Source organism: Ixodes scapularis, unplaced genomic scaffold (assembly GCF_016920785.2).
Source record: "Ixodes scapularis isolate PalLabHiFi unplaced genomic scaffold, ASM1692078v2 PGA_scaffold2__306_contigs__length_199485367, whole genome shotgun sequence".
NCBI lineage: Eukaryota > Metazoa > Arthropoda > Arachnida > Ixodida > Ixodidae > Ixodes > Ixodes scapularis.
Window position 1 is genome coordinate 63,488,414 of NW_024609857.1, and position 11,761 is coordinate 63,500,174.

Sequence of the window (11,761 nt, forward strand, 5' to 3'; positions counted from 1 at the left end):
TGCCCGGTGCTGCGTTTCCTCTTCCTCGTAACTACAAACCAGCCCAGTTTACGACTTCATTGCACTTTAAGAGTACTGAATCTTCTACTTCATGTAGTCATTGATGTTTAATCAGCATCAGTGTGCTTAGGAGTTGCTCGCACATTTTTAAACACATTGGGCTTGTATCTTTTTACAGAAGCCATGTCATCTTCCAGCGACGATAGCGAAGGGGTTACATCGTGTCTTGATTTTTACGCATACGACCCACTGCCGCCTTCCTAAGTGCTTTGCATGGAGAGTGAATCGACTCAGGAAACAGAAAACCTAGAGGGAGACTGGTGAGATTTATTTACAACATATCAGCATAGCCTGCATTTTATACAAAACATAGAAAGCCATCTGACTGTCCTCTTTCTTGGTCGGTTGCAGGTGCACTTGTGCCAACTGCAATGAAGGGGCCGATAGACTTTGTTGTCGCGGCGTGGCTGCAGTGGTGAAAGTCAGTCCAACAACCTGCATTACGGAGCATCATTTGTTTCACCTCGTATGTCTCAATAGAGAGATACTGGACATAGCCTACCACGAAATCCGAATGTACACACCTTCCTACCTTGAGCAAGCGCATGGAGACAGAAACAGGTAAAAGGCTGAGAACTGAGAGAAGTTAATGGTTCATCTAAAGTTACTCGACTCTTAGTGTCTGGATTCCCCTAACCACTCAGCTAGATCCCAAACCTAATAGTGGCTTTCACTTTTTTTTTCACCTCGCTATGTATGCATCCCTGCTCGTATCTCTGCTGTTTTTCCACAATACAGGACATTCAGGTTCGTCGCCTACAGGAAATTCGTATGGTGGATATGGAGGAGGCTTGGGAGGTTCAACCGGGTGAGACTTCGCTGCTGTGTGGTGGCCATGATTAGGAAACACTTCCCTTCGGAGACTTACACGGGTTTCCAGTATTCCTAGTGCAGGAACCTTGAAACATGGGCCCTGATGGCAGCTTCTTTCTCTGGCCTTTGGGCTCCGCTGCACAAGGATTCCCGACGAGGACGTCCCTCCACGGCCACATTCGTGGGCTGTTCAGCTAACGCCAAGCTGCACTCAAGAAGTGTTTTCACGTAGCTTAGAAAGAAACCCATGATCACGAAATAAATTCATGTTGTCACAGCACTGTAGTGAACATTTTCCGTTACCGTAAGAGGGTGCTTCAATTACAGGACGGAGGACCCACTCCCCCTTCCTTGACTTAGGGAACCTCAGGCTGAATCTTCCCTTCACGGGTTCGTGCTTGCTTGCGGTCAGCATTGGCATTGTAATGTAGGATTGCCATGCAGGTCCTACAAAATATTCAGGTATAAAAAATGAGACGTTTATGCTTTTCTGTAATGCAAAATTAGAGCGCAGCTCTTGATCTGTTCTGGTTTTGCGATATGTGTTAAAGAATTTGATTCTATCTCTTTTGTTACGCCTATAAATGTAGCATAATTACGCACCAGTTAATTAAAATAACTACTCACGTGATCTCAAGATCACGTAAGGTTACATGATTGCGTAACTTTACGTGGTTATGTAGAGTTACATTACCGCAAACTGCTCCTTTATGTAACCTGAAATAACCACGCGAGGTTACGTGATCGCTTAACATAATTGCATAATCGCATAAAGTCATTGTCACATTATTTTATGTGAATACGCAAGGTTACGGATCATGTAATCACCTCAGGTTTTGTGACCTTACATAGTTACATGATCACATAAAGTTAAATTATAATGTGATTACGTGACCTTCCTCATCCATAGTCTCGCCCTTCGCACCCTCCCCTCCTCCGGTTATGCCGACGTCGCAAAATTCGGGAACGGGGGCCTAAGATCTGTGCTCCAAAACATTAAACCAGTTATAGCAGCAGTAGCACTTACCGTGCAACCATACCATCGTAGCGAAAATGGGAGGACTTAGGTGTAAAGTGGATAAGCAGGCTATGAAACGCTTCAAGCTTATAAGTCTGGCTGCCGCCAGAGAGCCTTGGAATATCCTTCAACAAGTGGCGGGCCATCACAATTTTGTGGAGCGCCACGTATGGTTCCGTCCTTGACAAAAAAGAAAAATTGCAAATAATTATGCTATCTATGTGAAAAGGTAGTTGATGAAGTCAAGTCCAAATTATATATCAGTTATTGCACCACGGTTGGGTCAGACTAGGGAGAAAAAGCGCTGCAAAACTGCAGGAAAGATTATACAGGGTGCGGCCATAAAAACTTTCCATTTGGAATGCCTACCAAAAGTGATTTTCAAATGTACACACCTGAACAAAACCAACGTCATTTCGCCCAAAGTTCTACGATTATCCTTTTCGGACAACTTGGATGTAGTAATAATAGAACAAAAATGACAGCAGTGCATTTCCTATGGCCTATACAGGTTGCTTTCCGTATGAACACTGGTTTGCGACCCGCTCTCCCAGGTGGCCCACTAAACACAAGAATGTTTTGTTTTAGTATGTTAATTAATTATTTTGTTCGTTGCCAGTCTATCCAGTCGTTCTTGGTGTTTTTGCATTGAGTAGGCAACTTAAAAGAAGGGTCGGGAACGAGCGTGCAGGTGGAAAACGACTGGTATAGGCCATAGAAAATGCACTGCTGTAGTTTTTCTTCCATTTTTAACAATTCACTGCTCCCGAGTTGATCTCTAAAAATACAGATATAAAACATTGAGTGGAATGGTATTTGTGTCCCCAGTCATAGGTGGGTACCGTAAAATCCCTGAGAGATAGCCCACCTAACATCAAGAGCAAATCGGGTGAAAATATAGAGTGGGCTAACCAGGCAAAGAAACAGCTACGAGCGAAAAGTGAGTGCCCAATCCTGTCGCGCCACATGTGCCACTACCGTCGTCTAGATCAGTGTATGCCAGTGAAGATTTTGACTTTCCAAGAGGGCTATGCATGTTTCTTTGAAGGCGCACATTCAGTGTTTTGGGATGGCATGGATAAACCTCTCCTGCATCACACTTTCTATTTGTTGCTCAGCTTCTCTTATTATTTATTCAAGCTATCTCAAAAGTTGATTGGGCGATGCATTTTGCTGTAATTTTGACGATGAGACACTATTCAATGGTTCCAAAGGTGATGAGGTAGATTGACCCAAGTTTTAATGCGACTGATGAAGCAAGCAAAGAAGCAAGGGTAGGCGACAAGCCTCTATGGGAGCTCAGCAAAGCAATCAAATTTGAAGGTGTTGTAAAAGTGTTTACTGAACTTGCCTTCCTGCAGCCACCACCGGTCCCCAATGTCACCATGAGAGCAGGCAGGGTAGAGGGGGGTTTGGTGCAGATGAATGTTGACCACGCGCCGCATCAGGGAGCACCATTTCGCAAGAATCAAGTCCCCATTATCCCCACTTGTCTGTGCACACCAATACACATGCGACCGAATCGACCTCACCCAGGAAAGCAGAATCTTATTTCTTCCCTCGCCTGCTGCAGTCACCTTGCTTATGACACCTGGAAAAGACATGTTTATGCGGCTTCCAGTTCAGAGGTGCGGCAATTTAAGAGGCAAGGGCAGAATAGAGAGAGCGATATCAAAGCGGGAAGACAGGCGTGGATGGCATTAGACTCTGCGAAAATTTTGCTTTCATTTTTTCGTGAATCGGCCTAACTACACTAAATGAGAAGCGTTGGCGCAAAACTACAGGTGCTTACTAGGCCCTATGCCGTGGGGCTGTCAGAAATATTTAACAAATTTGTGCATGCCTGGACTGAAATGCTGTGCAAAGCTTGAAAAGAAGATGGTGTAGCTTTTTGTTCAACTTAGTCACAAAGTATTGTTGATGAAGAGTACTGTGCAGCTCTGTCTATATCTATTTAACCGAGAAATATTTAATATTGTTTCTACTAGTAATTGCAGTCTTGCCTGAACCAATAATGCCGAGCTAGTCATGGCATCTGCCTGCCCTTTGTTTCAAAAATCACTTCCAGTATTGCCTTGCCTTTTGCAAGATGCCATGCGTCGAAGCGGTGCTTGGTGTTGGGGTAGTCAGTCGTCATCATGGCCTTGACGCCTATGTGGCGGTCCGTAACCAGCGTTCCAACGATCAGTCCCTCGTTGAGCAAATTGTCTAGGCCGCGCCTCAGACCTTCCTTCTCCATGTGGGAGCTGGACTTCACTTCGGTCGACTGAAATGCAAATCAAATGTTTCAATGACTACGATATCTACGAAAATTATGTCTTGAATGCTTACTTTAAATGAATAAAGCTTATTTTGCTTCTAGCCTCCTTTAGACGGGTATTGTTAATATGTGGGTAATTTAAACTGGGTCAGCTTTATGGATATCTAAAAAAAAGAAGTGTCGAACTATCATGATCTTTTATTACAGAAACTATGATTTCCTCAACTATATATTTGGTTTTTGAATTCACTACATGCCGCTTCCATCTATCCAACTACCATACATGAATGCAGATATTTAGTCTTCAATCTTTACTACATTTTTATCTTTTAAAAGTGAGTCTTTTTTAAATGTTTATTCTATCAATGCTTAGGTAACATTTCCAGTTTGTAATATGTACTGAATACATACATCCTTAGAGTTTGCAAACAAATTCAAAGCACCAGCTCTGCAGAGCGGAGGTGAGTCCCCTTTGAAACGTCAAGAGCATACGCGCACTGAAGCTAAGGGAAACAATGCCTGCCAAGCTTGCAGCATAAATTAATTTGACTACAATGTAAAAGAGCCGAATGGGCTGAGCGTTATAATGCAAGAATTGACGCAAAGATTTGTCTCAATGTCTGACCGCTAATGAGAAATAAAGAGAGACACTAAAGGAGAGCGAAAGCTTTAGTGGCTGTGAAAGCAACAGTTAAATTAATTTGGGAGGCAGCTGCAACAAGATATTTGTGATAACCTGAAAGATTAAAATAACACCTATGCCCTACCTGGACCAGCTCAAAATGAATTACGCGCTTGAGATTCATCTCCATCAGGCTGTACGTCCCGTACTTCGCGGAATAGCCAGGGGAGTCCACCCGTCCGTCCCCAGCCAGGCACAGCGTCTTGCCCTGCAGCCCCTGAACAAGCTGCGCCTGCTCTGCTTTCCAGACCTGCAGAATATGGAGTATTCATGTTACGGTGTTACTACCAGGTAACAATTGGAGCACTATAGCACAGTTCCTACTTTGAATGCTGCAGGGAACAGGAAGGCGCTTTGAATCCTGAAGTACTGCGACCTTTGAACAGTGGCGATTCCGATCAGGCTCAGGAGGCGCAAAACACACGTTGGACTTGCGCCCGAGAACGTGATGGCCCCACAGAGCAGGAGGGTCAGCAGTGGCCTGCTCCTCAATCTGGGCTGGCTCTCCCAAACGAACTTGTGACCTTGCACACAAGTGACCACAGCCCGAAGAAGGGGGCCCTGTCGACTTATCTTCACTGTGGTAGGACAAAGGCACTGAAAGCAGACTGCGAGCAGCTGCAGCAATCTGGATAGTGGCACTATGAACTTGGGCTCCGTAACGGGGTCTGCGGCCTCCCCAGTTATGTTGAGTTCTGACCTGCAATGCAGCCCACAAGGACGCAATCTTTAACACTACAAGGAAGTGATATTTTGAGCTAATCAGCAATCATTTTCCCTCTCCAAAAAAACGTAAAAAAATAAAAATGGTAAGCTTTATCACAATTGTGCTCCATCACAAATTGCGGCACGAAATTAGTGGAAGACTAATTCCTAGGTCTTATATAGGTTGATATGTACACGTCACATTGTAGTAATGTAGGGGTGTGCTAATACGGAACAGTAGTAATCTAATTGAATACCTAATGAAGTCAAGAAAAAAATAGAAAAAAGGCACCTGCTGTACATCACCTGTGAATGAATTGACCATCGGCCTGTAGTGATGTTGCAGGTTGTGCAAAACAGCCTTTCGCATTCTTTCCTAACTGTGTAGGCTTCAAAGCACACTCCACCAATGTGTGAGGTGTACCGCATTTACTCGAGTAATAGCCGCACTATTTTCCTTGCGTCTTCTTTCCCACAAAACAAGTATACAGCCAATCATTGCGTTGCGCATAAATAACATAGCGAATAACCAGATCGAAAACATGATGGTCCATACAAATGCAATCTTCACAGATGGTATATTCGCACGAAGACGTCATCTCTGTCGTGTAAACAGCTGTAATCATGATGTCGATCATAGTGATCGGCAATCTGCGTGCTCCGCGGAAAAGCGAACCCTCAGGTTTTCTTCATAAACAGTGTGGCTATTACTCGAGTAAATACGGTACATTACAACAATGTTTCGATTTGAAACAGAAAGGCACTTGCTTGTGAAAGAAATGCGGTATGATGGAGCGCTCTATACTATAACCCCCCTCAATTCGTGTACAAGGGTGGCGCAAACAAAGAGGCGTTTCGTTGACTCGCAATTTGGGTGTGTGCCCATTACGAGTAAATCTGGGTAGCTTTCAGGGCTGACGCATTCAGAATCTTCTTTGTTTTTTTCTACTCTATGCGCTATATCGTTGTAGAACGGTAGAACCAAAATGTATTTTGCATGTCTGGAATCACTAGAATGGAAGTGGAGGACACATCTTTCGTTGGATCTGTGCTGGCCATGCACCTTTTGCGCAATATGTGTAATATTCGAGTAACCGAACAGTAGAAATTCACTCCATAAATAGAATTATTCAACAACTTACTATACGATTTGGGTCCGGAATATTTGAGTATTTGCACACCCCTAGTAACAAGGCTTGACAATAGTTCAGCACCACCCAGCAACTACACATTACGTTGCCTGTGTCTACGTGGAAATGGAAGCCTGTTACTCGGTGCCTACATGGCAAGTCTCTCTTACTTGTGCTACAAGGCTCAGTAGACGGAGCAGACATAGATGGAGCTGATCCAGTTTTTCACAAAACAATATTCAGAATTCTAAATGGAACAAGTGCATAACTGTAAGGTAACAGATACTTTTCTTCTGAAAAAGCACAGAAACTGATGTAAAGTTAATGCAGCCTATAATAGTACTAACACAATATACTACCAGGACATACTCATCAGCAGAGTCCTCTCCCGAACTGTCGGTGTCGCCCTCGTCTGGAGAGTACGTCGGGTCTTGTCTGTCATCCTCGGAGATGTCGTCCTCGGAATCACTCTCCGAGTCGGAACCCTCTTCTTCCAGGCTAGGGGGGCTTCGGTTACCAGGCACTGGAGGTGGTTCCTTGCCCAGCTTGCCACAGACAATGTTGACTGCATGGAAAGGACCCCATTTAGGAGCAGAAATCTTTGAGGACGTGCACCTACAGCTACGTCGATAAAGATTGGAATGGTACTGTGACCATATACCTCGATTTATCATTGGCTGCTTTTTACACGGTACTAATGCTGGACCCAAGAAAGCTAAAAACCGATGCTTTGTGGCATATAATGTTGCCAGCTAGGAAGATATTAGAAGGGAGGTCTTGTTTGGTTTTGACAAAACAGCCTGTAAAATCACTGGAATCACCATTCATGAACAATGATGCTGCCACATCGAGCATAGATGGCATTCACTATCCTTGTGTATGCAGCTGTTTCCGGACAAATTCAAAGCTGTTATTTGTACAATTAAAAGCTGTTGAAAGCAAGCTATTAGTGAAAGATTACAACATACAATTGACATACTTCTGGTTATTACGTCACAACCTGACAATTAAAAAAACCTGCAGCTGAAATTTCACAAGGGCTTTTTCAGCTATAAGAATAAATAATACTAAAGAAACAGTAGTCTACCTTGTCTCCGAGAGTAGGTGTAAGCACGAAATGCGTTGCACGGGTGCAGACGGCAGTGTTACCTGCATACTAGTGCGCACACCACCCGGGCGCATCCCTATAGATTGTTTTACCGAAAGGGGATGAGAGAGAAAAGGGGAAAGGGCTACCGGCACTTTCCTCCCATGGGTAGTTATAGCCGCGTCCCACTAAAGCGACAAACAGCAGCAAACGACAGCGACACATGACAACAAGTGAAAGACGACACCGACAGGTGGCTGTTTGTCGGAGTCCACCGTCCCACCTGGCGGGCACGACACAGAACACGGGGGCAACGAAACTTGTTTCCTAGTGGGACGAGTTGTCAACAAAACACTTCAAAAGACACAGACAAACAGAGTCTGGCGACGCAGTTTTCGTGTTTTGCTCTTTGGGCGTAAAATGCGCCCGCAAACACAGGGAAAGTGGAGACGATTACTTTATTTCTTGATTAAAGTTTCCACTCTTCTCTATTTGCCGTTGGCGACTTTCCGCAAACAGTCGTGAAAATCGACACCAATCTTTTCCCAAACTAGAATTCCCGAATTGTTCCCTTTTTTTTTTTGTCGTTCGAGACATTCTAGGCGAGCTCCGCAGAATTTCACTCCGATTTTGAGGATGTTTATAACTTCACATCCGAATGATCGAGGGCAGGTGTTTTCTGGGGGACAATACGGCATCCCGATTATTACAGAGCGTGATGTCAAGTCTCGTGTGCCGGAATGGCTTGCCGCGGAACGTTGTGTCCTACTTCGTGGTGAGCGGTCTTGCTTTGGTCAGTCCTCGAGCATGGGTGTATCCATCCTGATGCAGGGCGTAGACCTCAGCGTCTTGAAGCACCACCCCGCGCACCAAGTTTTTGTGAGCAAAACCAGCCATGAATGTTGCTAAAGTTGAAGCCGGGGCGAGTTGGTATGACATACTTAAAAGGTTAAAACAACGCAAAAGATGACGGACAGGGTAAAGAAGGACACGGACAGAGCAGCGCTCTGTCCGTGTCCTTCTTTACCCTGTCCGTCGTCTTTTGCGCTGTTTTAACCAAAACCAGCAACAGCAAATTCTCCTTCGCAACACGACCGCCAGCAAACAAGCCACGCCCACGACCACTACGAGCAATCGAGGAACCGGAACTGCAGGAACGATCAGTGGCCGCCAAGGACCTCTCTGAAGGTCGAGCAGCGGAGTGAGCCATGGAAGGAACAGGAGGAAGGGTAGAGGGATGGGAAGAGAGGCAGGTACAAGCGGACGAGGAGGATAAGTTTTTCTGTGAAAGATGTTCCTCGGTGGAACTGCTAGCTGCACTTCTAGTCAAACGACAGGCAAGAACTCATCCGTCGTCGATTGTTTGTCGGCGTATGTCACGGGTGTTGGTTGCTACAGCAGGACAGCATCAGCGTCATGGAACTTTGTGGTGTCGCCGGACAAAAATCGGTGTTTGTCGCTCTAGTGGGATGAGGCTATTAGGAGATCTGAAAGACACGGATGAGTCGCCTCCGCCACCTTTGGATGCACATATTGCTCAGAGCACACTTGGTTTGTTCGCAGTTTTCTTCCTGTTTTTAATTCTCGAGATTAAATTAGAGCCACTGGATTCGATGACAACAATCCACCCATCATGGGAAGACCATGTGCTTTTTCGTAGGGTGCACTAGCAACAACCGAAAGCGTAGAGTAGTATCGGAGGCTTCAGTAACCCGAGTTCCAGAAGATGTGCTTCAGTAACCCGAAAAAAGCTTTTGACCAACATCATCCTCTCGAGTGTCTTGCAACATTCGTGAAAGAAACGGGCGCCGAATTCATTGCTCTACCATCAGTCAACATGAGATATGCCCACAAGGTGGGAACAAGTTTCTTTGCAAGAATCGCTATTTCAGCTTGGAACTTCTTGGGATCTACTCTTCACAGGTTGCTCATTCTCTTTAGCAGTTTTATATTTTTTATATTTATCGGTGTTCCTGAATCGGGATCTCTGGCGTGACTGCAAAAAAAAAAACATTAAATTGTTTACCATCACAATGCGACTGTATTCATCTTATTTTGTGAACGACTGCACATCAAAGGTGGAACTAAACATCAATGTCCAATTCCAAAGCAAGAATCGCTTGCAATGGGCCTACTTCAACACTGCTGTTTTCGGTTCTTGAGAAGAGGCACACCCATAGGCACGGTAACCTAATTAACTTTTATAAAAATCTGAAAACCGGAGCCATCTTCAATCGTTTTTCAGCTCTGCTTTTGTTTTGTGCATCCCTATTCATATTTTATTTTATTGTTTTGGGTGACCTCTAAACGGCAAATACATTCTCGACGCCTACAACCGTGAAAAGCCTCAAGGGAATCGCAAGTTTATTCGCTGTGTCAAGGAATCTTTTGGGCATTCATACTTTCAATTTCTAGCGCTGGCATGTTCGCAACCAAGGTCCCTGCTGCTGTTCCTCAAATAGTCGCACTCGCAGATGCCATAATCCAAAGCAAAAAGTTTGCAGAGGGTTCAAAAACGCGAATCGCAGCACGTAACACATAGCCTAGAGCATATATTTAGCGCTCTAAAGCACCACCAATGCACACAATGCACCAGGGGTGCACAAAGGAATGCTTTCCCCGCTTCATCTAACCGCTCAGCGTCACCACAGAGCATCGTGCTCACCAGGCGGCGAGCACGAAGGTTTATTCGGTACCCTCAGTGTTTATCACAAACATTACCAGGCTTGGCCATTGAAGGTGTCTTCAACGTCTAAGTCGTTATTTACGTCGAGCACATCCTCGACGTCCAAAACGTCGTCCATGTTCAAGCATCATTACCGACGTCCAGACGTCGAAGACACTTTTTTACGTTAAACATGTTAATCATTGCTTCGTCGTCTAACATGTTAAACTTCGAAGACGACGACTATGAAGACGGCGTCGACGCTGAAATGTCTTCCACATCGAAAGGCATCTTGGACGTCAACAATGACGACGATGACGCAGACGACGTCTCGAACATCTGTATGCTCTTAGCATCGCTGCCGACAGAATACAGACAATACTTACGTTGTGCCAACGCACAGAGCCCAATTACAGTCAGTAAACACACATTTTCTGAGCAGAGTTCGATGAGGTTCTGGATAAATTAAAAAAAATGTCTCGGGATAGATTTTGAAAGGTTTTGGAGAAGGTTTGCCAAGAACGCGAGCTAAACTACAGATTCAGCTCAAAAGAATGCCTAGCCCGTATGCTCATTTCAGTCATCATGGAATGCACTCAATCATAGCTACAATGTCAAGGCCCTAGCAAGAGTCTTGATGTCACGAGCCTGAGGTTTCCTTGTGCTGGCCTAATACAATCATGTTATGAACCAAGCATATGTTTTGGCGCAAGCGGACAAACACATAGGACGAAAGCTGCTTTCCTTGACATACCAGGGACAGAATTCGAAGTCTCTGTCGAAGTGTCGACCAGGTCGGGCATTGTCTGCGACGACTGGTCGGAGCAGTTGACTCGTGATGCTTGTATGGCTGTGCACTTGTGGCAACGCACTACTGAGACCACCACTGCTCTGCCACAGCAGATCGCCGTTGGCATATGTGTTCCTGTAATTTTAACATTGGAACAGTGAACATCTCATGAGCAATGAGTAAACATACATCTTTCAAGGTGATGTGAAAATCTTTGGCTCACATAAGGCTTTTTCAGCATCACCTCCCAGGCTGTGTTTTGCGAACTCATACGATAGCTAAATGATTGTGTTCAAATGAGAACACTACAATTAATTACTTCAGTCTTTTTTGTTTTGTTTGGGGGGGGGGGGGGAGGGTGTTCTATTCTACATAAAACGGAATTGCACTAAACCGAAAGGGCTACCTCTAATGATACAGGCAAACCTATCACTGAACAAAAACTGCTTTGCAGAGGGTTTCACATTCAATGAAATCGTCATCGCAAAGGGACACTTTGCAATGTAAAAGCAACTTCCTTAGATAAGAACGCTTTCCTAAATATTCGCCTT

The 11,761-nt window shown here is 44.8% G+C and overlaps 2 protein-coding genes across 2 annotated transcripts; one reads left to right on the forward strand and one right to left on the reverse strand.

The window, feature by feature from the left end:
- The first annotated feature begins 273 nt into the window (after nucleotides 1-273).
- LOC121048591 lies at nucleotides 274-1,147 on the forward strand. Its single transcript, XM_040505101.2, has 3 exons — nucleotides 274-320; nucleotides 412-621; nucleotides 799-1,147. The coding sequence occupies exons 1-3, from the start codon at nucleotides 274-276 to the stop codon at nucleotides 947-949; spliced, it is 408 nt and encodes a 135-aa protein (XP_040361035.1). The 3' UTR covers nucleotides 950-1,147.
- A 2,033-nt stretch (nucleotides 1,148-3,180) lies between these two features.
- On the reverse strand, nucleotides 3,181-11,337 carry LOC120849662. Its single transcript, XM_040221880.1, has 6 exons — nucleotides 11,175-11,337; nucleotides 7,038-7,233; nucleotides 5,158-5,533; nucleotides 4,919-5,083; nucleotides 3,971-4,157; nucleotides 3,181-3,482 (listed from the first exon to the last, which is right to left on the reverse strand). Exons 1-6 carry the CDS (start codon nucleotides 11,335-11,337, stop codon nucleotides 3,181-3,183), a joined length of 1,389 nt encoding a protein of 462 aa, XP_040077814.1.
- Between the last annotated feature and the right edge of the window lie 424 nt (nucleotides 11,338-11,761).

Coding starts and splice junctions, on each gene's coding strand:
- LOC121048591 (XM_040505101.2), top strand. CDS start 274: ATGGAGAGTGAATCGACTCAGGAAACAGAAAACCTAGAGGGAGACTG. Junction 321..411: donor GAAAACCTAGAGGGAGACTG/GTGAGATTTATT, acceptor GGTCGGTTGCAG/GTGCACTTGTGCCAACTGCA. Junction 622..798: donor GCGCATGGAGACAGAAACAG/GTAAAAGGCTGA, acceptor TCCACAATACAG/GACATTCAGGTTCGTCGCCT.
- LOC120849662 (XM_040221880.1), bottom strand. CDS start 11,337: ATGCCAACGGCGATCTGCTGTGGCAGAGCAGTGGTGGTCTCAGTAGTG. Junction 5,084..5,157: donor TGTTCCCTGCAGCATTCAAA/GTAGGAACTGTG, acceptor CATATTCTGCAG/GTCTGGAAAGCAGAGCAGGC. Junction 3,483..3,970: donor CGCATGGCATCTTGCAAAAG/GCAAGGCAATAC, acceptor TGTCTTTTCCAG/GTGTCATAAGCAAGGTGACT.